The sequence below is a fragment of the Nesoenas mayeri genome (genome assembly GCF_963082525.1).
Source record: "Nesoenas mayeri genome assembly, chromosome: 1".
Taxonomy (NCBI): Eukaryota; Metazoa; Chordata; class Aves; order Columbiformes; family Columbidae; genus Nesoenas; species Nesoenas mayeri.
The window spans coordinates 186,884,983-186,911,953 of NC_137541.1; the positions used below are offsets into that span (position 1 = coordinate 186,884,983).

Consider the following 26,971-nt stretch of genomic DNA (forward strand, 5'->3'; position numbering starts at 1 on the left):
AGATATATGGTGAGAAAACAGGTATGAGTTTCAGAGCTGGAAACAAATTCAAAATATCCTCACAGTCTTTTATTGAGTATCTACTTTTAGGTCATTTCCCACCCTTTCTTCAGCTATTGACATTGTCTGAAGGAAGGGCATATCCATCCACTAATAATGCTCACAGGAAAATATTAATTGAAAATGGCCACTTTTGTGTACAGGCTGTATTTTGGATCAGCTTCCAGAGATATTGGGGAATGGGAGAAAAAAAAAAGGAAAAAAAAAAGAAGTTTTGAAGCCTTTTGTTATCAGTCACACCCAACAAATGCCCCAAATCTATCAAATCAAATATATTTTCTTCTTATTCTATCTGGAAACTGTTATTAATTCATTTTACAGCATTTCCTTTCCATCCTCTGTTTTCCTTTTTCAAATAAAAGAACTCTATACTTTTTCACACCAGGGAGGATCCTAAAGAAAATAATCGAAAATTCTGCTTATACGCACCTAGAAGAAAACATAGACATGAATAGCAGCCTACTAGGATTTGTCAAGAACAAATCTTGTCATAACAATATAATTTTTATTCATGACCAGATAGCAAGCTCTGTATGTTGGGGAAAAGCAGTACATATCATATAGCTTGAGTTTTGTAAGATTTCATAAACTGTCACTCAAAATAGTCTAAGAAAACCACACTCAGAGTAGTTGCCAACAGTACTCAGTGAAACAAGACGAATGAATCCAACAGAGGGATGAAATGAGCAATTCTGCAGGGGTCTATCCCAATCAGTATAATCATTCCTGACATTTAAGATGAAATAGAGGGCATGTTAAATCTGTACACAGCACAAAGATGGAGGGATCACAAGGCTGTTGCAGGACACGATTAGAATTCAGGACTGTTTTGGAAACAGGAAAAATCATTTGTGTAAAAGATAAAACAGTTCAGTAAGAAAAAGTTTAAGGCTCTAAGTAGAGCAGAAATAATCAACCAACTATATATTGGAATTGAAAATTATTAAGATAACAGTTCTGCAGGGGGGATTAAAACAAGACTAACAGGAAAAGCCTGAACAATATTATATTACTGGACAAAAGTCAATATCATATTGAGTCATATCAGAATGAGCACAGATGTGAATTTGTCCTCTGTTATACTCAGAAGTGGTAAAGAATGTGCAGAAAGAAATAACATTCAGAATATTAGGAAATATTACTGATAACGAAAGTCTTAATCAATAAGCATTAAAAAGAGAGAACTGAAACTATAGAGAAGAAATAATGTAATCTCTGTATCCATGTTTTATAGAACAATACATTGCAGGCTTAAACTTCACAAAAGTAAAACAAATTAAATATCAGGAACGTTGTCGGGAAATGGTGCAACATCCATCCACCACTGCAGAGCTTCAAGAACAGATTGGTTAAATCTCTGTGGAGACTGATCTAGGTGTCGTTACTGTACTTTAGGTTCAAGAAGGGCAAACAAGACCTTCTGACAAGTTTCTTCCCACTGTCCTGTGCATATATTGCTGAATTCTTTTAACGCTCTTTGGCTCAAATGTTGCGCAGATGTGTTAAGTATATACTGTTATTTGTATCATGCAGTTATGCAAGTCATCCTCATTGTTTAGAAAAGTGATGATGGTTTCAGTGAATTACTAAATGCTGTTGTAATTCTTTTTCTTAATATGTAACATTAATGCCATGTGTGCAATGCGGCTGACACAGAAACTGGAAGTCATCAGTCCATGCTGTGACTATTGTGACACACAAATTGATTCAGCTGTAATAGGATGAGCATGAAAAAGCATTGGAAAACCATAGGCTTACATCTTATGGTAAGTGTAAATCATAAAATAAAAAGACAAAAATGCTGAGGTTTTGAAAACTCAGCTTGTATTTGGAAACGAGAATGAAAATAACTCAAACTTTAAAATTTAACTTCACAAAATTATATAAACACAAAAAGGCAAGCACTGAAACCTCCTTAAATGTGACAGGGATTTTATATTAGCTATGGCAACATCCCTGTTCCTAGTCATGTCCCAGCCAAGCTGAAAGTAAATTTTCAGCAAAATAAATGGGCATGATATTACATAAAACACTCTTCTAACTGGGTGGAAGTTATCCTTTGCTAACAATAATGCATTAGCATGATATAAGGACATTTAGGCCTGATCCTTTGAAATATTTATGACACATGGTATACACTGAGGAGAGCTGCCAAGGAGGCAAAAATTACAGCTCCCTGCCCAACCAACAGGAGACAGACAAGAAGCAAGCTCAAAAAAGTGTATCCAACTGGGAAAAGAGGCAGAAAGAGTTGGTCTGCCTAGGAAACCTAGAGTTAGTGGCAAAACTGGTAACAAAAGCCATGTCCTGAGGTCCATTTAAGTTGTCCAGCTGTTAATGCCCTAAGTCATATTTATTTGTTTTCTTCCCCTCAAGGAATTCTCCACTTTTTTTCATTCATAGCATCATTTGGAATCTGACAAACGATGCTTCCAGCTAAAAACTGGAGCCAAAAGAAACCTTCCCACCACAAAATCTCAACTTGTAGTTATGATTTCATTTTGGCTAGTCAGTTCTTTCTTTTTGATGCGAACCACATCCTATATTTTAGCACAAGAGGGAGGTTTTATGGCCTATTTGTCTAACATTTAGAATTTTAAATTGACTTCTTAATATATTTTATATGAGAACCAACATTTTAATTTTTAAGCACACAATTTAAGAGTCAATATTTTATTTAAGACTCAAAAAGATAAACATCACTTAATCTCAAATATGTACTGACCCATTTTTATCATCTCTGTTGCTTGTGGTTAAACTCCAGAGAAAAGAAATCTGGAATATGAGCATTAAACACCTTGACAGGATTAAGCTGAATCATGGGTGTGAAAATGTTAAAGGGCAAAATTTGTAATGAAATCTTATCTGCTGGACTTAACCAGCATTTCAGATGTTTGCTTAGCATTCAGAGTGTGCATTCTTAAGAAGTTACAATATTTCTTAAAAATCTCATTACATGTTCATACATTCACATTTAGTCATCAGACTGTTGTCAGTTAACTTGCAGTGCCTTAAAGGGTGAGGCTTTGTGGATACATCTGTTTCCTGCAAAAAAAAAAAAAAAATAGATGTGGAAGCAGAATATTATAAAAGGAAAGAAAATGCTTCAGTAGCACCTAGGAGTATGGTACTTGCCTTTAGGAAATGTAATGAGTCCAAAGGCAATAAACAAGTTGAACCCTTTCTGGGCAGCACAGGGAAAGCTGCCTACGGAAAGTAGAAAATGACAATATAGGATGGGGGTGTTGCATGGCTGGTATCACACACACTGCTCTGAAATGATGCTGTCCCGGAGCTCAGCTTAACAACTTCCATCCACTTGCCTGCCTTAAATACTCGATGACCAAACAACATGCCAGCTGTGCAAACTGGGACAGGGAAAAGGACTTTTGTCCAAATCTGGGGCCACCATTGCAGGTCTGCAGTTTGTGTCATCTTGATAGCTTCAGCACAGCTTTCAGGATAGACTGTACAGATCCCTTCAGTGGTGTGACAACTGAATTCAAGTTATTTTGAAGTTATATCTTCAGGGTATTCAAGTTATCTGGCAGTTTATCAGTGACTTAGTGCATGTGAAAGGAGTTGGGACAGGAGGATTTTTTTTAATCCTTCCTGATGGAACTGCTTCTATCATCTTACTCAGGATGTATTTCAGCTGATATCATAATATGAAACCAAATAAGAGAAAACTCAACAAACCAGAATATAAACCAGAAAACTGTATATCCATAGTGATAACTTGTATGTCATTGGCTGTACTGAAATGTAGAGTTCGGCATTTTCAAGGTGTTTGGCTGATGAGCGCTATAGAGCAATAGTGCTGAAGCAACTGATGAGACCAATTACACACTTTTATAATATTAATTTCCCCATATAATGTGGTACTGCATGAGATTATATATGTATTCATCTTGTTATCCATCATAAATCCTTTTTTTGTTTGCTTTTGGTTTTTCCTCCAATTGTCCTGTCATTATTGACATGACTCAGAGATTTATTCACATAACTACTTGAAGCCTTTGCAGGCTTTGGTCTCCTTCACGAGCAAAAGGCAAAATAATTGTAAATAAGTAAATAAAGACAAGAACTAGGCAAGCTTTCCATTTGCCCAAGGAAATAGGTTGCTTTACATAGATTGCAAGCTCTCGCACTTAAAAAGTATGTAAATGGGCACTGCAGTTTTCAGTCTCTCTGTTAAGATATTGCAGCACTGAGAGCCTTTATGAGAAATCTAGATGCAAAAATGGATGCACACGGGGTTTCTGTTCCTCTTTTCCAAACTGACTGTTTTCTGCTTCCTGGATATCTAAGAGATCATCAACAATTGGCCTCTCTACTTTGATGTCATAGGGACACAAAATGTCTCACACCTAACTGGCTTTAATTTAGCCTAGATTGCTCTTTCTGTCATAGCAAATGGGCTTCTCTTCAAACAGAACATACAGGGAACTTATATTGAAGAGGACTGATCCAACTGGCATCTAAAAAAAAAATTATTAGATATCTAAATTGGACTGACTCATTCCTACTCATAGTAAGTGCAGGGAAAAGGACTGCAACAGAAAATCTCATGTCTTTGAGCACTGAAGTGTATAGACTTCAAGCTATGTTTTCTTCTTTTCTGTTTTCTTTCTGGCTACTCATCCTCATACAGATATGCATATAAGTACACAAAATCACCAAACCCCTTTGCTCAGCCCTATAAATGGTGTTGAAGTAGAAAAATTTAAAGAAAATGTAACAAGGCAAAAATTGTTTGACTTTTCTAAGTTTAAGCAGCCTCACAGCTGACATACTGACTCAGAAGTGTACAACATATTTACACCACTGCTAAGCTTTGGGAAGTCACAGTCACAGTCAGTGACTGTAAGACTAGTAGCTTCCCATCCTCCCAGGATTTAAGGAAGATTCATGTGTTTTCTTTGAGTGTTCTATCAAAGATGTAGATTGTGTGGCTGGTATCTGTGTGCGCTGGTTATTTGTTTTGGCTTCTTTAAAGAGAATTATTTTTTCAGTAGTTCAAAAGTAAAATTCATCGTAAGTCTGGTGATTTCAGAGCAAGCTCTCTGGGTCAGCATTTAAATACTAAAATATTCTGAGTGCCATGAGAGCACTCAGAACTTCAGAAGATAAGTACTTCATTATGCTGCAGATGAGGGAATAATTTGACCTTATTGCTTTGGCATTCTGTATATCTTTGGTTTAAATGAGTAGGAAATCTTAAAATAGGAGGTAAAGGGTCAGGAGTTAAATTCATGTGGTAATTAAACTTGCAGTCTTAGGGTTTGCCATTTAAGTTTAAATGTTTCCATGAGTTAAGGCTGAAATTATTTAATGCACACTTCTATATTTGGGTAAATTCTGATAGTATGAATTCCAAAATGTTGGCATTAGCCTTGTAGCTGAGTTACCTTAAGATGAATGGTTTTGATATGCTATCAGAAAAACAGCTTTTGAGGTAATGGACCCCATGTACAAGTCAATCATTGTAATGTCATGTTGTTTGAAGCTGTGTCTCTCTTAATTTTTCAGAGAAGATTGTGGTTAAGATAGTCTTCAGTTCTGGCAGGGCTTGAAGCAAATATTAGTTTAGTACTGTCAGAAATTACAAAGATAATGACATGCTAAATGACAGAGGAATACTCTGAGCAGTCAGTGAGTTTGGATTTTTAGCTTTGTATCCTCTGTATCCTGAGTTTTCTGCCCTTCCAGTTCTTTGTTTCCTGGCACCCTGACCTTGGGAGTGAGGGACGTCTCACTAGTTGTGGCAGACACTGTCAGAGCACGACACATCCATCCTTGTAAAACTCTTTTTCAGACCTATGATAGCCCAAAAGCTCACTTCTACTGATGCAAAGTTTGAGTCTCTACTGCCATTTTCTTCTCTTTCTAGCCTCAAAAGCATTGACCACAGTTGCAGCTTAGAAAGCAGAAAAAGTGTGTGTGTGCATGTGTGCTCTCTTTTTTCTATAGAATATGTAAGTAAAAGAGAAGATAAATCTAAGACTACAGTAACCAGTGAGGTCTGGGTTTAGAAATGGGTCTAATTTTCCCTGCTGATGTTACAGCCAGATGAGAAAACAGGTACAGACTTCAAGCCCCAGTCCACACGGGACAGGAATAGTGGAACGAAATATGGGCTTCCCCAGGAGGGCTCAGGACAGTGTTCAGCCTAGAGGTGAGCGATGACCAGAGGTGCCCTGGAGGCTTTGAGCATTGAAAGAGACCTGAGAGAGCAGTGTGGACATAGCTGGAGAGTCCTCTGAGGAAAAGTATGGCCAGTTGCTTTTTCTTGTCCTGACCACAACTGAGACTGGGCACAGCCCACAGACCTTTTGCTTGTTCTTGTACCTGAGTGTCCACCACAGCCATATGTAACTTCAGTATATTGCCAGATGGGTTCCTTACCTCTTGAGTAATTTTAAACCCACGTCTCTGTATGCCTGCACGCACTACATGAAGGCATTACTTTTTGTTTGTACCTCAGAATAAAGAAGAGGAAAGCAGAAGAGAACTAGCTCAGGAGCTGCTCAGTTCACAATCCCTGGCTGTAGGCTTCTCTCATAAGCCTGTGAGGAGCACTGTGAGGACGGCTGGTCCCTCTGCATGGGGTGGTGAGGGTGGGTGGGCTGGCTCAGGCATCCCACAGCTCTGCTCTGACAGGGACTCTGTGCCAGCCTTACCCAGTGCCAAGCCAAGCGTCCACGTTTGTGTGCGTGGGAAGGGAGAGAAGGGATTTCCGCCTGTTGACTCCGCATTCCTTCTCAGACTCCAGCACAGTTTCTCGAGGTCAGAAATACGCTATGGCCAGGCAGGAATTGTTTCCCTAGGGATGCATGATTACAATACCGAATGCTGGATCTCCAGTCTTGACTTTCCACCCTATTTTACATGAATAAGTGGCCACCTCCCAAAGTAATTCTCTTATTCAGCTAATTAGTGCTTTGGGCCTCTTTTACAGCCCACACACATAGCAGCTCTTATACATGGACACAGTCCCATTGAACAAACATGATTTGTTTTACATGGAGAACAGTGAAAAAATGTACAAAATACACAGTGTCTTCATTAGAAAGAGGGAGAAAAAAAAATCCATGATCATTTTATTTATGGCTTTAGATTCACTTTTCACTTAATGTCATTCTAGTTTTCTTTTCCACTGATTCTGTGCATTTCTGTGCACTTCTTTCCTTCCCAAGGCTCTAAATATAGCTTATTTCAACTTGTTCTTACACTGTTCTCACATGCTTTACCTGTTTGCTATTAGCGTCTCTTCTGAGCTATTTGTGTTTTTTCCACTTTGCACCGAGGTCACTCTGCTGTCATAAGACTTCTATCAAGCATCTTTTCCTCCCTCCAGTGGCCATCTATTTCTCTAACCTTCAGATAACTTGTAGTCAAATGTTGTCCCTTTTTCTTCCTCCTAAAGGAGCATCACTCAAAACACGCTGCTGATGTGGACTGACTTTGTACTTGGTTATTGAGCTACAGACCAAAAGCAGTCTCTAAGTGATGCTGCCACTGCCAGTTTTTATAATTGGCGTTGGTTAATTACACTTATATGACTTCATCATACCAGTCTAATGAGCTGTCTTGATCTGAAAAATGCTTTAGAGTCTGGTATTGTAAAGTAAAGAAACAATCTTAAAACGAAAGATCTTACAGTCTTCTGGTAAAATATAGAAATACATCAGGAGACTGAAAGTACAGACATGCACACCAGTAGAGGCTTTACAAATCCTCCTCTACTGTTTCCTCTCTCGAGGCCTATGCTACCAACTCTCCTATGTTCCTCTAAAGAGAGTATGCTTGTTTGCACATGTGAATGTAGAATTGAGCCTTAAGACATTTAGCTCTTTGCAAAAGGTATCTTTGTTACTCTACACAGTCATATTTCCAACCTTCTCTTTAAGAAAAAATATTTTATTTCTCATTTGCTTGCCCAGTTTATCTTATAACTCTAACTTGTCTGTGTCCTATTCACTTCTTCCTTCAGTTAATTAGTTATGTCCCCATGATTCTGTCTTCCCTGCAAAACTGAGATTAACCAGTCTGAGATGAAGCATTTCTGTCTTGCTCGCAGCTGGCACTTCGAGGGACCCAACGGGAGTCTTTATGTTTGACTCTTCCTTGTTTATCTAATCATTTGCTCTAATGAATCGTTTGCCCATGGGCTGTTTATATACAAACAGGCTTTATGAAAAATCACACCCTTTTTATAGCAATGTATTCAGTTGAAAGAGACTATCTTAGATAATTGAGTTGTTAGGTTTAAAGTGTTTCCTTCAAGTCTGACCAGAAGCAAAGATCCAGCAGTAAGTGTACTACCTGGTAAAATAAGACCCTGTTTATAGCAATTTATTAAATGAAGAGAGGTCATCTTGGCTAATTTAATTGTGGTGTTTAATGTGTTTCCTTCAAGTCTGGCCAGAAGCAAAGATCCATCAGTAAATGTACTGCCTGGTTAACTATTCATAGCTTAATTTTCTGTAGCTCCTGTTCAACGAAGAGGCCTGTAAGGGTTTTTGCCTTTTTTTTTTTTCTTTTTTTTTTTTTTTTTCCCCCAGGTGCCACCAGTGCTTCTGGACAAGCAGTTTTCAGAATTCACGCCAGATATCACACCCATTATTCTGGCTGCTCACACCAACAATTATGAAATCATAAAACTCCTTGTGCAGAAAGGTGTCTCCGTGCCCAGGCCACATGAGGTTCGCTGTAACTGTGTCGAATGTGTCTCCAGTTCGGATGTGGACAGCCTCCGCCACTCTCGATCCAGACTCAATATCTACAAGGCTCTGGCAAGCCCATCATTGATTGCTCTGTCCAGTGAGGATCCTTTCCTTACCGCTTTTCAACTGAGCTGGGAGCTGCAGGAGCTGAGTAAAGTCGAAAATGAATTTAAGTCAGAGTATGAGGAACTGTCACGGCAATGCAAGCAATTTGCAAAAGATCTCCTGGATCAGACACGGAGTTCCAGGGAATTGGAAATTATTCTTAATTACAGAGATGATAATAGCTTGATAGAAGAACAAAGTGGTAATGATCTTGCAAGATTGAAACTGGCAATTAAGTACCGTCAAAAAGAGGTGAGTGTGCTGAAGAATATTTAAGCATATTTAGTAATAGTAATGTGGCAGATAATAGCCTGAAATATATTCTTTTAACTGAGACAAATTGCTGCTTATCTCTTTTTGTTCTACAGGGTCTCCTCTTTTTTTTTTTTTATTTTTAATTAGGTGAATTTGGATAGCTGTTGTAGTTTGGTAGTATCAGAATTTAAAATGTTCTGTTATAGCACAGATCCAAAGAAACTTTTTTCCTTTTACACCTCCAGTAGTTGTGCTCTGAAGAGCTCTTCAATAATAGGATGAGAAATAAATACAGCATACTTCAAACGAGCTTTAATCGCTTCCAACAAAGGCCACTATATATTTAAACACCTATAAAATAGTACAGGTATCTCTATAGAGAGGCTTCTTTGAAAAATAGCTATTATAAATAGATAATGAAACATAAGATTAATTGCAATGCATGACTCTCTAAAATTTGACATTCAGATTATTTTTCTTAAAGAATCCAAAATGGAGATACCTGGGCATTTGTTTCCATGGCAGTTAAAAATTCATGACTTTGCTTCAATGACACAAATATTAAATTGTAATCAGAGGATGATATCTACATTTTTTAAAAAAATACTAGAGTTGGTATGTGCATGCAACAGCAGAAGAACTGAGATGGAAAAATGAGTTAGGAAGACAGTTCCCTTGATATTTCCAAAATTTCACTTCATCCCTGCTCATCATCATGTCAGAATGTGTTTTATCATCTCATTTGGAACCTGTGCATCCAAAATCAGCTGAACTGTGTGTATAGGCAAGACAAATGCTGTATATAATTAAATGTTACTTATTAATATAAAGTATAGCAAACTCTTAAGAAACCTCCGTGTTCTGTTGAACTAGTCTATCTATCATTGGTAAATCCCTGTTCAGCAAAATATACTAGTAAATGAATTCATAAGTCTTCTAATAAGCATTTTTTCCTTCAGGAAATGTGTTACATAATTTGTATTTGATAGCATAATGTTTTAGATGACATGTTATCTGCCTTCATCAATTATTTTCAGGTGGTACTATTCCAGACTTTTCTTAACAACTACTATTTCTCTTTCTTGAAATGTCAATCCTGTCCTATAGTTATTGAAGAAATTCTAGCTTGGACTTCTGCTTTCCAAAGGATTAATGCATTGAAATAAAATTCTAACCTTTAAAAACAAAACCTAAATTGAAAGCCTGAATTTTCTTAATTTGAAACAGAGACAGTGACAGATATCTGTAGGGTGAAATGTATTTTATAGTTGCATCAGATTCTGATGCCTAATTAAACTGCAGTAATACAGCTGATCACACTTCATTGATTTTTCATAATAGCAAACGTTAAAGCAATACTGATTTAGTGCAACAATTCAAAATCAGTGGATCTGTTATATTTTAAATATATTTTTTGTTTCTGAAAATATTTCACACTATCCTTATGATTTGGGTCTCCCTGAAATAAAATCGAGTTTTATCAGACTCTTCCGCTGCATTGCTAAATGTGTTCCATACTAAATACTAAACCCTATAACTGATCAGTCATTTTATTTCTAGTGATTACAACAGTATTCTGGTAGGTAGAGCTCCAAGGTTAAGGAACTTACCTCAGGCATAAAAAAAAAATAAAAATCCTTAGATTCTGGCTGTCCTGGTGCATATAGATCTTAATGAAAATATATCAGATGCGTCTTTCTATTTCTTTCTTATTTTTAAAATGGCAGGAAAAGAGTCCATTAATGTGTTCCTTTGGATTTAATCTGTATAAAATACTAGTTTGAGGTGATGCATCTGCTTCCTCTGCGCTATCTATCTCAACCACCAAGAGTCAGTTCTCCACCAAAGACTTTTCTATTCTGACAGGAGCAAACATAGATCTGTGGGGTTTTGATGCAGTTTAGTTCTAGTTATTGTATTTATTTCTCTTAACTTGCCTGCTGTCCCTCAAAATATTAATAATTACTATTATTAATATTAATAATTAGCTTTATTAATATTGACATTAATAACAAAGAACACAACCCCAAACTCCACAACAAAACAGCAAAACAGATAAGATATATTGTCTTCCCTTCCTCTCTTACCACCCATGCCTCACATCTCAACTCTTATGCATGCTGTTACCAAAGGATATTGTAATGCTAGGGCTGAGGTCAAAGCTCCATGAGTAAGCAATCTGATCTGGTTGTTCAGAACATCCAGTCTAAGTCCAGAAATTGCAGCTAAACATAAAAAAAAAATGAAGAATGAGGACAAGTAGAATAAGAACCTGTATCCTTTTCCATTGCTTTTATAAATAATTGCTCAGGAGTTAAGGATTACTTTTTTTTTTCTTTCAAGTTGGAAATAACACCAAAAATTATTAACAATAATTCCTCCTGGCCTTAATGAGCAAGTGAGTGTGAAATGCATTAGAATTAAATCTTGTAAGGGACTGGAATAGGCTTTGAATAATATAACTTGGTTTAAACTCAAAGACACAAGATTGGGTAGGAACAGCGGATTGAGGGTACTTGTAGGAGAAGCCAACAAGTGGATGAAGAAGAATTTTCATTATGTAAAGAAAGGAAAAATGACAAACATGAGAAAATATAATTATTGAACTGGGAGTTGTTGTGAAACTTCAAAATTACATAGTGTTTGATCAAATGCAGCTCTAGAAATACCTTGTAATGAACAGAAAAAGGCTCTTAAAAGTGAAGTGATTAAGCAGGGTTTGGTGTAGTGGTTTGCAAGACCCAGGTACCAGCTCTGTATTATCATCAGTGGAAATGAAGAAAGCACATTCATTCTCAGAGCTCTCTGCATTGTTCATGGTCACCAGATTATCCCTGAAGTGGACCTTCTCCACAAGCCCAAAAGTTTATGCCAATTGGATTTGAGGTTCTCCACAGAGAAAGGTGTTTATTTTCTGCATTTCCATCCCTTTTGAACTTGCCATAATACTGTGATCCTTATTCATGTACTGTGGAAAAGCATCTCAGTGGCATCAATTCTCAGTCCATGGAGTCACATCAGAGGGAACCTGCTATGTATTACCAAGGAAGAAACTTCCCTGATAAAACCATCTGTCTTCTTTCATAACTAATGAGACTGAGAAAGATTTATAGTTTCAAGTTTACACTGCAGATCAATGTCTGGCTAGACTGTGAATAATATCTGTTCTGAGTTAGGTGGCAGAACCAGACAGCTTCTGCCAGCAGGTATGTTTTGTGTGCTTACTCACAATTTATTTTTTTAGCATAGCACATGTGACAGAATACCCAAGGTACCATTTTTGTCCGTTCATTTTGCACCACTGATGCTGTTTGATTATAAGCAAAGATGTTGCTGATGCTTATGGTATGCATTTCTGACACCTACTGTTGTCTGGGCTACAACCACCAGCAGACAAGATAGATTCCCTGAAGTCATGCAATCAGTTTGCACTGGGCACAAACATTTTGTTTTCTAATGATCTACTGCGTAATATTATCTCAGCTAAGGGAGAGTTTGAATTTTATGAAGGCTGAAATAATTTCATTGTGCTAGATTCTAAGCACGCAATGAGCAATGAGAAATAGTTTCCTATTTTCCTGAACCAAATAAAAATGCTATCCGATTCAACTGCAGTTTCATTCAAGGATGTAGAAGGGAAATCCCTGATTCTCTATGATTCACAAGCAGAAGTTGTTTTACCTGTAATAATTATAATATGTCATTCTGAGCTTAAGTAATTTGAAAAACTCTGATGCAACAGTGCAATTAAATAACAGAGAATAGTAGCAATCTGTAATAATTAGTAGGCAGTCATCTTTGCCACTAACTGCAAAATGCATGTTCTGTCTCACATATATTGAGATATTTTAAATAGAGAAATCACAGCAAAACCTCAGTGTCTCTCACACTTCAGTTAGCTTTGTTTTAGCTTTGGTTCTGTTTAGGTCTTATACGTATATCTGCACATATGTGATAGAGTGCTTACTAATTTTTCCCATATATGTGAAATAAAGAAGGAAGGAGGGAGATTAATAGATTGAATAAATATCCTCTGGTTTCATATTAAGTTTAATTAGTGCAATTTAAGTAGTTATACTGGTAATTTATATGTCTCATCTTGCTGCATACTAACTGGCCCATGCCATTTGATCTACAGCTGTATAAGCTCAAACATAGTAGCATGGTGAAGTTATAATTATTGGCAGTATCGTTTCATTTTGCTTTGTTATTAGACATTCTGATATAAACACAGAGGAAATATGAATTTTGAAGTATATAGCTCTTAATCTTTTCACTTTCCAGTGAAAAAAGACTATCCATTTTGTTTTGTTTTTCTTTTCCATTCCTAGTTTACTCTGGTCATCTTTCACTTCCTCTGTAAGTACAAGATGATTGGAAAATGTACAATACTTGATATTAGCCGGATGTAAAGTAGGTTAAATTCTGCACATTTCAGTTTGACAATCTTGGAACATTTTGATAAGCTTTTTTTTCTGCCTTCATCTTTAAAATCTAAAGTAAATACATAGTTATAACATCCATGTGTGATTAAGTATCATGTTGAGGTGTAGATAAAGACACAAGAACAAATTTGTTAGAAGATGTATTTAGGAAGGATATTTTTCCAGATCCTGAATTAACTTTTTTAAAGGTTTGATTTAAAACATAAAACCATTTCTCCATTTTCATTTCTCTTTTCTTTACATTTCTATAGAGCTGAATAATCAATGTTTACCAAAATTTCAGCTGCTTAACTACTAAAATGCCTCTAGTTGGTTTTCTAACAGTTCCCACTTCCCAGGTTGATTTTCTGAGTTGTTAGAACCTGCAGAGCCTCTACTGGCAAAGAGGCAGAGAAAGAATGAAAGAGGGAGTGGATTTTAGCATTTAGGTTTAACATGAGTACAGGCTTTATTAATAACATTTTCGGAGAAATCAGCTTCAGAATAGTTTCCACACTTATTTGCAGGTAGACAGGAAGTGAGACAGGACTCCCTCACACAGGAAACACATCGTGAGTCAACTGTTTTCAACTTAAACCTGAGTGTTTCCATAAAACACTGAGCAAAGATTACTGATGTGAGCAATATCACTAAATAATTTATTGGTTAATTAATTATTAAATACAATAATATGATATTCACATTTCATAGATCAATTCTTTTCTAGGAAATTGGTGCTGCAGGATAAAAATGTTTCACTGATAATAAAAGCCATCTGCTTGCTCCTGCTCAAAAGAGGACTTTTAAAAATGAAATAATCAGTTCTTCAGTAGTTTTCTGTGCGAAGTACATCCTCAGTGAAATGGAAATGTTTCACAATTATGTCACAAATTCAGTGAAATTTTAAATGAAAACTTTTCAAATCTGTCATTTCATGTTGATGTCTAAACACTTCATTTCACTAAAACATTTTGTTTGAGTGCAGTTTCTTTTTACTTCACTTGGACTTTGACATTTTTAACAATGTGATGCTTATACCTAATATCCATATCACAGTATTATACAAAGTAGTAAAAATATGATAGAAAGCAAAAATTATCCCTTATCAAAACTGCATATCTCAACAATGCCTAACGAAAATAATTTTAAAGTACTGAAATGAGAAGTTTTCATTTTCTTAGTAATGCGCTTTAACATTTAAACTGCCATTCTATTGGAAACATTGGCTTTTTACCCAAGTATCAGATATAAAATATGTCAGGAAATGCTGGAAATTTCTGTAGAGCTCCTCTGGCAGCAATACAGTTTAAGAGTCTAAATCAAGGTTTCTGTCTCAGAGAGTAGAATTTCCTTTGGAAACACAGATTGATCTTGAGTAATTTTAGTAGCTGTTATAATTAATGTCTTATTAAAATTCTTTCAGATACAAAGGCCTGAATTATTGACTCTTCAAGCAGGAATGGCTTTGGAAACAGAACATCTAAGAATTATCCTATATCTTAAAAAACACACACACGTGAAAGATAAACAGAAACACAGCACTCGTGTTAGCAGGTCACTATGTGTGGGGGTACTTGTCAAAAGACTGGGAAGGTGCAGTCAGAAGTCTCCATGTAAAAAATAACAAAACCCCACAAAAAAAAGAGACTCTGATAATATTTGGACATTTTTAACACCGATGGAAGATATGTTTAGTCTATGAATCCCATAACTGAGAGGAGTGATGTATGCACATTTGGGTCCATGTCTCCAAAAGACCCACTTCTGCAAACTCTCAGTCATAGCATTCAAAAAGTTTAATAAACATTTTTCCAAGTAAGAGCCAGGTACTCTTAAAACGGGTCATATGTTTGCTTCGTAAATCATGTAAAATTCTCTGTGTTTATAGATAAAGACTCCACAGATTGTTAAATAGCATAAATTATGTGTCTTATCTGCTACACATACTTAAAGTCTTAGTGTAATTGGTTATCTATTACCTCAGAACTGAATGAAGTGCAGGTGTCCCTGTGGAAGCTGTACTTATTGCTGCTAGAAAAAAATGTTCTTTAATCACAGGGTGGGAGCACATCTGCTTAATACAACATTAAATTGTGTCTACATTTTAAATAACGTAGTGAAGTAATCCTCCTAAAGTATGTGAGTAAGTTCCTTATACAGTCAAAAGACAGAGGTATGCACAGTGGGAGATCGTGTCTGCTCAAGATAAGACATCTACATTCACTCCAGAGACATCTCTCTCTGTTCCCTTGGCTGGGTAAGGAAACAGGGCACTTCAATTAGAAAAATTACTTCAGTAGGCATTGAAAATGTAGATGTAAGTTAGACAACCTACTGCATCAACTTCAATCTCTACCCTGTGGTAACAGAGATTTCAGATTCTGAAGGCTCAGAGCTCACAGTAAGGGAAAATGAATCTCACGACTAACTTTTAATGATGTCTCAGAAGGCATCAATAACCTTTGAATGCTGTATGCTGCACACAAGTTGCAAACCTCTCATCACAGTTCTAGTTAAACTATTCATGAACTGACACCAATGTCTTTTTATTTCGAGTGCGTGCTAGAAGTAATTAATTAAAAGAGGAGGAGACGCTGTTAATAAGGTACAGTGGAAATCTCTCATATCGGTTCCTTTTCTGCATCTTCCTTAAAAGAAATGTTGCTGGCTTGCCTGCCTCAAGAAGGGAAAACCAGTAGTGCACAACCTTTCTGTTAGAATGTGACTGATGGCAATAGAAGTTGGCTTTTGGTTTGAAGGAGTCGCTACTAATGCACCTACAAGCTTTCCTACAAACTTGGGGTAGATTTAGCACTTTGAGTTTATTTTTCTACTTGCACTAACAAAACATCCGTTAACAAACAAAATATTAGAGAAAAAAAATATTTAATGAGGTGAATAAAGAAGGTAGTGCACAGGATTTCATTTTGACTGTAAATGTATAAGAAGTTTCAAGCACTCTTTCCTCTCTCCATATACTTACTGAGGATCTGGCTGTTCTTCCCCCCACCCCTGCAGGAGCACCTAATCCACAGCTCAGGTTGGTTAGTTTTGCTGAGTGATAAGCCCTAGACTGAGCTGTGGTGGGATTTGCGTCTGCTGGTTGCCTCCACTCCTTCCATGGCCTCTATCAGCCATTCCTGAACTGCCCCTAACCCCTTCCCTGTGCAGCTCCTCCTTCCTGCTCCCCACACCTTCTGCTCTGGCTGCACCAGCAGCTGTGCTTCACTCCACTCCTCACTGCAAATCATTTTGGCAAAGTCCAAGAGCATCAAAATATTTGCATTATGCCAATTCTAGTAATTGCTCTTGTAGCATGAAGAGCTCATGCAGACATCTAACTTGTAGAGCAGTATTTAACTCCTTTCTATTTTTTCTGTTTCTTAGCTCCCAGGACACTCTTAAGCAGACCCTCTTCTCTCATATCTATAGAATCACAGAATCAGAATCACAGAATGGTTGGAAGGGACCTTAAAGATCATCTGTTTCCAACCCCACTGCCATGGGCAGGGATATACCTTCCATTAGACCAGGTTGTGCGAAGCCCCATCCAGCCTGGCCTTGAACACTTCCAGAGATGATCCGTTCACAGCCTCTCTGGGAAACTTGTTCCATTTTCTTGTATCTAATCTAAATCTGCCATCGTTCAGTTTAAAGAAAACCATTACCCCTTGTCCTGTCACTACATGACCCTGTAAAAAAGCCCCTTTCCAGCTTTCTTGCAGCCCCCTTTGGGTACTGGAAGACTGCTATAAGGCCTCCCCAGAACCTTCTCTTCTCCAGGCTGAATAACCTCAACTGTCTCAGCCTGTCTTCATAGGAGAGATGCTCCAGCCCTCTGATAGTCTTTGTGGCCTCCTCTGGACTTGCTCCAAAAAGTTAATGCCCTTCTTATGTTGCGGGCCCTAGAACTGGCTGCAGTATTCCAGGTGGGGTGTCACCAGAGTGGATTCCCTTGTGATACATTTAAACATACTTTATCCTTTTTATTGGCACACTCAAGGAATCTCAAGATCCATATTTATTTGTTCATCACCCTTTGTCTCCTCTTTTTTCTTATATTCCATCCCTTTTCTTACTGAACTGCAGAGACCATTGCCCACTGATCGTTCTCTGTTGCCCTAACCACAGGGCTGATATTACTGCAAGTTTTCCAAGACCCCATCCACTGCCACTGCTTTTGCCTCTCAAAAAGGGAGTATTAGAGACCCACAAGAACAGGAGGTAGAAGGAGATTGAAGCTTAGACACAATCTTTCCCTAGGCTGAACACCAGGAAAACGGTGCCTCAGACCCGTATGTTCTCATGCATTTCTGTTGAATCTTTTTTTCTGAAATCTATGAACTCTGTCTTGGGAGACAGACCAGATCAATCAGGACTCGTAGCACCAAAAACCATTGTAAAGAAACACAGGTCAAAGGAAACTTCTCTTGTTTTCCAGGTTCAGTTAGGGAAGAAACAGTATGGCTAAGTAGACAGGACAGTGGATTTTACTCCTTCCTTTGATACCAGCTTGTTCAGTGATTTTGGAAAGATGATTGCAAGTTAGAATAAAAAATAAAATATAGGTATCTGCAACTTCTGTCTAACTTAGTACGTATGTAAACTCCCTAATAATTTAAAGATTTAGTGGAATAATCACTCGGGTCAGTATCTCTGCCTGATGGCTATTCATCCAGTCACTGAAATCCACAAATGTTGAGTTTCCTTTTGCCTTATTCATACCTCAGCCGCAAAAGAATGCCCAAAGGGGTACATGAACTCCTTCCTCTGTCTGAAGGGGTGTTCCCTGAGAGTGCCATAACCATGGAGAGTGCCCCAAATTACCCTGCTTTGGAATGGTCTCAGTCCTTTCTGATGAAGTTGAGAAGTATACTTCAGGTCAGCTTGCAAGGTGGACTTTGGGGCACAGCTAACCCACAGTCTATACATAGCTTCAACATCAGTTTCCATGTCAGTCCCACTGGGTGGATCTTTGGCCTCTTGTCTTTCCACAAGGACCCAGTGCTTTTATCTACATGCAGCAGCGCACCTTCAACCACTTATCACCCTCTATTATGTATTTGGATTATAGGATCTTCAGGATAGATTTTGCCATGTTGTTTACAGCTTTTTTGCACTGTGCCCAGAATAATCAAGCCATAGTTACAGACAGGGCCACTTTGTGCTATTGTAACACCTTGAGAGCAGTAATTACATTATAAGGCTGATTTCAGCTGCTAATGATGGAGGGTAAAGTAAATATAGAAGGAATAACTTTTTTTTTTTTTTCCCCAATCTCTTAGGGCTTTCATTTTACTTCTTTTGTGAATAATGCACTCATGGCACAGCAAAACTAATCATCTAATGGTTCATTTTTGCTTAATGAATGAAATTAATCCAACCTACTTCAGCAGAAAGAGGGTATAGATAGAGAAACCTACGATATTCATTAACTCAACTTCTGCTTTTGTGTTACTTGATAAAGCTCCTGCTTAGACCTACCACAGAACTGCTCTATTTCTTATGCTTGACTGAAATTTGGAGGAATTTTTAAAGTTTGTATCTGCCTAAAAGAATGTCTTATTGGGTCAGGAAAGGAGATTTTTATTTGCTCTGTGAATACGGTATCATCCATTTCTTCACCTTAAAATAAAATCTTAGCTTTCTTTTAAAACATGGAAACAAAATAGAGATAATGCCTTTTGAGCGCAAAAGTCCAGAAGAAAATGCTGTTACTAGTTACAGCTTCAGTTGTCTAGAAAACAAGATATCAATATCTGCTAAGTACTGTTGTAGGGACAGAAGGAAGGGGAAAATCATGATGAGTTTTTACTGGAAAATTATTAAAATCTTCCTAGTTTTGTTACTTAAAACAATTTTATTTCATTAATATCACCAGTGAATATAGAATATTACCAGTCTTTCTTCTACTTCTATGTTGCTTAACTTTCCTGGTAATTTCACTTATGTTTATATGGTGCCAGATTTACAGGACCTGACCCAACCTAAACGCAGTGCAAAGGCATGCTGAACTAGAATGAACAGAGGAGATAACTGAAAGCATGTCTTTTTTTCAATGCTGTTTTAATTTTACATTAAATTTGGTCTCACAGTAGTGGAAGCAGACCATTTAGCAAACTATGTGTGCTACAAGTTGTGCTTTGAAGATACACTCAGGTTCTAATCTACTTATCTGATATGTAACTGCTTTCAGTTTTCTCTTTTCATGCTTAGACAAATGCTTAGGAAGCCTGGGACAAAGAACTAAGATTGGAGACTCATCCTGACTTGTACATTCCACATCAGAAAGCATGTCAGGGATTCGAATGGTCAACAGTTTTCCTTTATACAACATGTAGACAGGCTGGAGAGAGTCCAGAGAAGGACTACAAAGATGATGAAAGGACTGGGAAGCTGCCATATGAGGAAAGGGTGAGACAACTCCGCTTGTTCAACCTTGAGAAAAGAAAGCTTAGGTGGGACCTCATCACCACGTTCCAGTATTTAACGGGTGGCTACAAAACAGATGGGGACTCCCTTTTTACAGGGAGTCACACAGAAAAGACTGGGGGTTAATGACTACTAGTTACTCCTAGGGAGATTCTGACTGGACACAAGAGGGAAGTTTTTCACAATGAGAACAACGATCTATCAGAATAATCTCCCCAGGGAAGTGGTGGACTTCTCAACTTTTAAGATTTAGCTGGACAAGATGCTTGTCTAGACTGTGCTTTTGCCAGGAAAGGTTGGAGCAGATGATCCTTGTGGTCCCTTCCAACCTGGTGTTCTATGACTCCATGATTTCCTGTGTCATAAATCTCAGTCTTGGGCAGATGTCTTAAACATACTTGGGCATGTCAAATGGTATGAGAAATGTAGGAATTGAAACCTTTTTAAGGTCTCTCGTAGTTTACAAATGAGCTATGTGTGTAAGCTCCTGTTATGCTCGCTAATTTACAGTAAATGGGTCCTAGAATATGTTTTAGCTGAACAGGTACCAGGGATCAACTTAGTTTTCTAGGCACAAGTGTCTAGTGTTATTTGAGATAACCAAAACTACCTGAGATTAATAAACAGAGCTGGTAGATATAGCACAATATCTACAAGGGATATGTGCCCTTCCAGACCAGGAACTAGAGGCCACAATACCTCAGGACATCTAAAACAGCAGTAGATGTCTGTATGTAGGTAACTGAATTGTATCACCAGAAATAACAGGAATCTTTTCCTAGGATACATCAACTGTATTAACTAGATAGTCACTGATGATGGAAACTTAACTAAATAATGCGCACTACTTACATGTGTCTGAATTTAGGTGTTTCAACCTCAAGCTGGATCCCTAGTCCATGGTAGTCATTCATGGAACGGAATAGATACTTCCAGAATGTTATTGTGTTCATCTAATCTAAAATGAGATTATTTGCCATTTGGAGCTATCTTCGGCTGCTGAAGAGAGATCCTGATGGCTGTCTTAGACCACAATTTCTATAGCTAAAGTTATAATGGAATTTATTTCAACTTGCCTGTGCAGTTTTGTAATATGCAGAGTTTCTCTGGAATGCTGTCATCTTCTAATGATAGCATAGGAAAGAAAATGCCTTCTGTCATCGCTATTTTATACTTTCACTTGCTTCTCAATACCATCCACAATAGCAACTGGCAATGGTTCTTAGAGAATAATACAGCAGTGTGATTTGGTAAGGACTGGTTCTTTTCTTTACTATCCAGTGACTTGCCACTATTCTTGACCAGCTCCATACAATTATGTGTGCATTCTGGAGGGGCGAGTTTCCCTGTCCTCTGCGTATCTGATTGAATAGCATCTTGACAGAGCTAACTACTTAAATTGATGTGTTTCTTTGCCTCCTCTCTGTTCTTCCCTGAAACAATGAATCCATCAGTATTTCCACTCAGGTTTTAGTTTCATTTTTGGCTTAAATTCTGTAATCTCTGTAGAATTTTCAAATAGGGTGTTTTATTATTTTTTTAATTATTGTTTTTCCGCTTTAATTCAGGTCCTGCCATGGTAATTTGGTATTTTCTGTTCCATTATTGTACGCATATCAGATACTCCTCTAATGAAAGATGTAAAGTTTTAGCAAGGCAAAAGGCTAAAGAAACTGGTGTTGTGATGCTTTGCAGAAATAAGACATTTTGAGGAAAGATTTTAAGAAAGCGAAAACTCTTTTGCTAAGGAGAGAATAGGCTCAGTTGCTGGTGAACACTTGCAAACAAGCAAGGACTTGATAAGGAAGAATTGTACAGAATGTTTGGAGGGGAAAACCAAAGGTGAATGCATATGTATAAAAAATGAAAAAAATCCTGAGCTGAACATCCTCTGGCATGTTCTTTATTACATCAAATCATCGCTTTTATGTTTTGACTGTGTTTCTTTCCTGAATAACGATGTGAAAATGTGAGGTCCTTAACATTTGTGAGAGAGAAAGACCAATGCATGTCTTCAGCAAGTAGAAATTGCTAAAGGTCTACAAATACAGGATCTATCTCATTAATTTTTAGGTAGATGGAGAGGTAAAGGAAGTGTTTTACTCTGCCTGTTGTGCAAAAAAGATAATAATATTTGATTATCAGGGTAATGCAGTCATTTAAATTAGAAGTTGTTCTAAATAGCTAACCATAAGGGCTTCATTAGCAGCACTGTTACGGTTCACAAAAAGATATGACTCAGTTATGCGGCATTTGACATTAAGACAAGCTGACACTGTAACAGAAGGTAAAAAAGGTTTGACACACTATTAATAAAATTAGTCCAAGTTCTAGACTCTTTTTTTTCTGCCCTCTTAATAGCATGCAGAAAGAAGGTAGAAGTAGCCTTTCCTGTGGTCTGCTTGTGCTATCAGTCCCTGACTCATTCCACATAACCTCAGGTATTTAACTGATGTACCTATGTCAGCAGCCTAGCCTTAAGTGCCTTCATAGTTTATGGAAAGAGACAGACATCTCCAGACAGCAGCTCAGGCCATCTAAGAGCAAAATTATTTTTTCCACTACTTGTCTTGCTTAAATTTATTGCAGAGGAGACATGGGATAACAAGATGTGTTGTACAGGCTAAAAAGAACGCAGAATACTTGAAGAAGAGCATGTAATTTCTGGAAGGTAGATAATAGTAGGAATAAGATAATTTTTACAGTCTTGGTGTTCTGTTGTTCTGAGAACTGGAAGAGCCCCTTAAGCTGACACAGATGAACCTGTTTACAGGAATCCCTTTGGCAGTCCAAGATGCAGCTGCCCTTCTAATGCACCTTGTAATCTAAGGGTCTGCCTTAGCAGGTCAGTTCAGAGAGAAACCAAGTTTACCACAGGGACATATTATGGATTCATTGTGTCAGGAGAGAACAGAGAGGAGGCAAAGAAACACAGCAACTTAAGCAGTTAGCACTGTCAAGATGCTATTCAATCGGATATGCAGAGGACACTGAATAAATATTTCATTTCACTGCTTATAGCCCTATTCTCAATACAAATGCATTAGTCAAGTCACATTAAAGGCATAATCACACTTGAATGAAGAGAGGTCATTTTCATTCCAGTAAGTTAAGGTTAGGTCTTCCTAACCTGACTGTGAAAATCTGCTCTTTGCTCTGTCCTAAACCTTGGCAAAAGTAGTCAGGAAGTAGGAGCACTTTTAGTTTTCAGTGACAGATCTTTCCAGGTATAATCAATGCAAATTCCAGTGTGCAAATGATGATTAAACAGGACCTTATCAATACTTAAGGCTATATTGGTTTGAAGTTGGCTGGCTTTTCAGTTGCAGCTTTTTCAGTTAGAGTAAATGTACCTGACCACAGAAACACCACTTGGACACTAACTATATCTGTGGTGCAAGAGGTGTCATTTACCTTAAATTTAGAAAGGCTTTCAACATTACTTCTCGCTATATTGTTGTATCCAAGTTAGAATATTACAGTTGAGATGGAAGAACAAGATGGGTAAAAACTGTTTGGCTGATCATATTCAGAGGGCTGTGGTTAATAGGTCACACTCACAGGTAAAAGCTGCAGTGCAGCAAGGATCTGGACTGGCCTGAATTTATCAGTGGCCTGGAGAAGATGAAGGAGTCATGGAGAAGACACTAAGTTAGAGGGACGAGCTGATATGCCCAAGGTAGGGCTGCCATTTAGAGAGACCAAGACAGGCTGGAGGAAGAGGATGACAGGAGCCTAGTGAAATTCAACAAGGACAAATGCAAAGTCTTGAACCTGGGAAGAAAGAAGCTCCTGCAGTGACACAGGCTGGGGACTGACTGCCTGGCAGCAATGCAGAAAAGGAGCTGGAGGTGCAAGCACCTTCAGCTCAACAAGGGCCAGCAGCAAAGAAGGCTAACAATAACTTGGACTATATTAACAGGAACATAGCTGCGGTAAGTGATTGTCACCCTCTAATCAGCACTCATTCAACCACATCTGGGTACTGCATCCAGGTTCGGGTCCTTCAGTGCAAAAGATGCATAGATAAACTGGAGATGGTATGGGGCTGGAGCACTTGCCCTCTGAGAAGAAATGGAGGGAGCAGGGCAGATTCAGCCTGCAGCAGAGATTACTTCAGATGGAACAAGCATCACCCCCTCAGTGACTACAGGGAAGTCATTGAGGATGTGGAGCCAGGCTCTTTACATGGTGCACAGTAGAAGGACAATAAACAATGGGCATCAGTTGCAATAATACAAGTTTGGAGTGGATATAAAGAAAAAAACTTTCACCACATGGACAGTCAGGCAGTGGAACAGGTTTTCTAGATGTGTTGTGCTGTCTCCATCCTTGGTGATTTTCAAGACTTAACTGGATAAAGCCCTGAGCACCCCAGTCTGGACTCAGAGGTGGCCCTGGTTTGAGCAAGTGATTGGACAAGAGACCTCTTGATGTCACTTCCAGCCTGAATTATCCTGTGATCCAATGACAGGAACTGAGGAGCCATATTCACTGAGTGCTTGGAAGTGTCTATGAAGCTGTCAAGTGTACAGAGGATGACAGATACTTGCCTCTCTCCTGTGGTATTAAGAAATCTGACTTTGTTAGTCTTTCTCATACATGTTTGCTGGTATATGCCCTGGCATTTCATCTGGAAGTATAACTAGAGAAATGTTTTTGTATTTTCTTAACCCTTGAATGTTTTTAAGGGTATAGAAAGAATATTCCTGTTGTTATTAATATCATAGCTATACTCCAGGGATATTTAACTTTACATATAGTTCAATAGGTTTGAAATAACCAAGAAGCATGAATTTTCAAATTATTAATGAAGGAAAGGGCTAGATCAGTATAAGATAATTTATTAAGTCAGAAGATATAATATGAAAATGTTAAATTTATTTTTTCCCCTATCATAAAACACAAATACTTAGTAATAAGAGTAAATATAACAACAACAACAACAAAATTAAAACAATGGACTATTGGCAATTGTGAATTATTCTTCCTTTACCAACTTGTCAACATATATGATGTTGCTACCTCAAAACATTTAGGTGACAATTATTTTGTAATTTTCAAAAGGAAAATTAAAGCAAAGAATTTCCCTTCTTTCTACTTTCCTTCCCTAACAAATGCAACTAATATAAATTGACCATAGTCATAACACTGCCAATATAAATATTCTTCAAATACAAACATAAATATTATTATCTTAGCCTTGGGTCCTTTTGCTTCTACCATCCCTCAATTTCCATGGAAAAGCTGGATTTTGGGACGAGTCCCACAGAGTCAGTCCTTTAGAAAAAGAAAAACATTTCCCCAAAGCAGTAGTGAGATGTGTCTGCCATCAAGTCTTCTTTTCAAAATGCGAGGTGAGTTTTTGCCTTTGTGAGGTTAGAGAATTAAGGGTTTGCTGTGTCAGATCTCTTGTTGGGGTTTCTAAAATTCCCCACAAAAAAACCCCTGATGTTACATTATCTTTGAAGTTCTGAAATGAAGCACTGAAGGAGCTCACAGTTAAAACCTACAGGTTCTGCCACTGTTGCCTCACACAATTACAACGTAATTTAGTTGACATTATAGTTCAGTTACCATATATAGATTATTTTGGCTGCTGTTCTCTCTGCCTTTCACTGAGGTGTTTAGATGCTGAAGAAATCACAGCTGTGGTGGTGGAGGCTGGAGTTGGGAGTGCTACAGCCTCTGTTGGGTTTGGACCCAACTGGCACCAAATGGGCAGCCGTAGTAATAGAGAGGAATGGGAGTCTTGACACCATCACCTCAGCAAGGGTGTATTTCAGGAGTAAATTTGAGAGGGGCATTTGGTAAAGAAGTCTTACTTCCCTGATTAAAGTATTTGATGGTATTAGCATGAGACCTTTACAGCTGCAGGCTGGATATTGTGGAGAAAAACAGATACTGAACATGACTCTAGCTCAGGAGGCATCACCCAGCCTGCCTGTATGTCAAGGCAGAAGTACTTAGCTGGCCAATTTTGTTAAAGGCTGTATGTTATGCATAAGTGCAGGGTATGTGAAAAGTACATGTGCAATCTAAATTTAAATTGCACATCACGTAGGAACCTCTGTTTCTGTAGGTTTGCTTGGGTTTTTTCTCTGTATTCACTTATCTCTGATGATACAATAAGTTTCTTTAATTATAATCAATGGCTGATTCTTGAATAAATTTCAGTTTAGGGAATCATGGTTTTATGTATATGATCAAGATATATCTGCTTAATGCCACAGAAGAGTGCAAAGGAAGCAGAAGAAAATATTCCTTCAGAGTATCAGTAAGCTATGTTTCACAAGGATTAAAGAGCAGCTTTTTCTTAGAAATGTACCCTTTCTGACTTGCTGGAGCAGAAGCTAGGGCATGCATGTCATGCAGGCAGCGACAACAGCCCATGGAGTATATTTTTCTGTCAGTGAACAAATTGTTTGTGATTTGTCAAGGAAGAATGTAGCCTCAAACCTTCAGGGACTGAAACATGGCCTTTGCTTATATCATTCCACATATGCCTCTTCCACCTCTAGCTTTTTGCAAATTATAATTTTCCTACACCTTTTAAAATAAAATATATTCCTTGACCTGGAACTATAAGTCAATGTGTTCTACTTCATCTGCATAAGAAATAACTATGGAAGTTGGGCAGACAAAAACGTCTCCTGAGTTACCCACTTTCTAGGAGCATGCAATGAATTTTAGAAGCACCAGTCTAACACAGAAATGTATGACATAAATCAGTAAAATATTGTGCAAGGTCTTTGATATGTTGTCTGTACTGATAAATGAAAGCAAACCATAGCCTGACCCCAGGGCTTAGAGATGCTAAGGGATTTCTATGCAAACAGGCTACAGCAAGTTGCAGATTTGCCTTGCGTAGAGGTGGCAGGAAATGTGAGAAATGGAACCAAACAAGAACAAATAGGTAGTGGGGGTGACTGGAGTCCAGGGCTCAAATTCAGCCACTGTTTGATT

The 26,971-nt window shown here is 37.9% G+C and overlaps 1 protein-coding gene across 1 annotated transcript in view; it reads left to right on the forward strand.

The window, feature by feature from the left end:
- Positions 1-26,971, forward strand: part of TRPC4 (transient receptor potential cation channel subfamily C member 4) — a gene marked incomplete at both ends in the record, with an annotated part of 92,155 nt that overhangs the window by 15,102 nt on the left and 50,082 nt on the right. Inside the window, one exon of the mRNA XM_080352826.1 lies at positions 8,628-9,146. Within this exon, the coding sequence (XP_080208952.1) occupies positions 8,628-9,146 (519 nt within the window). The remainder of the gene's footprint in view (positions 1-8,627; positions 9,147-26,971) is intronic.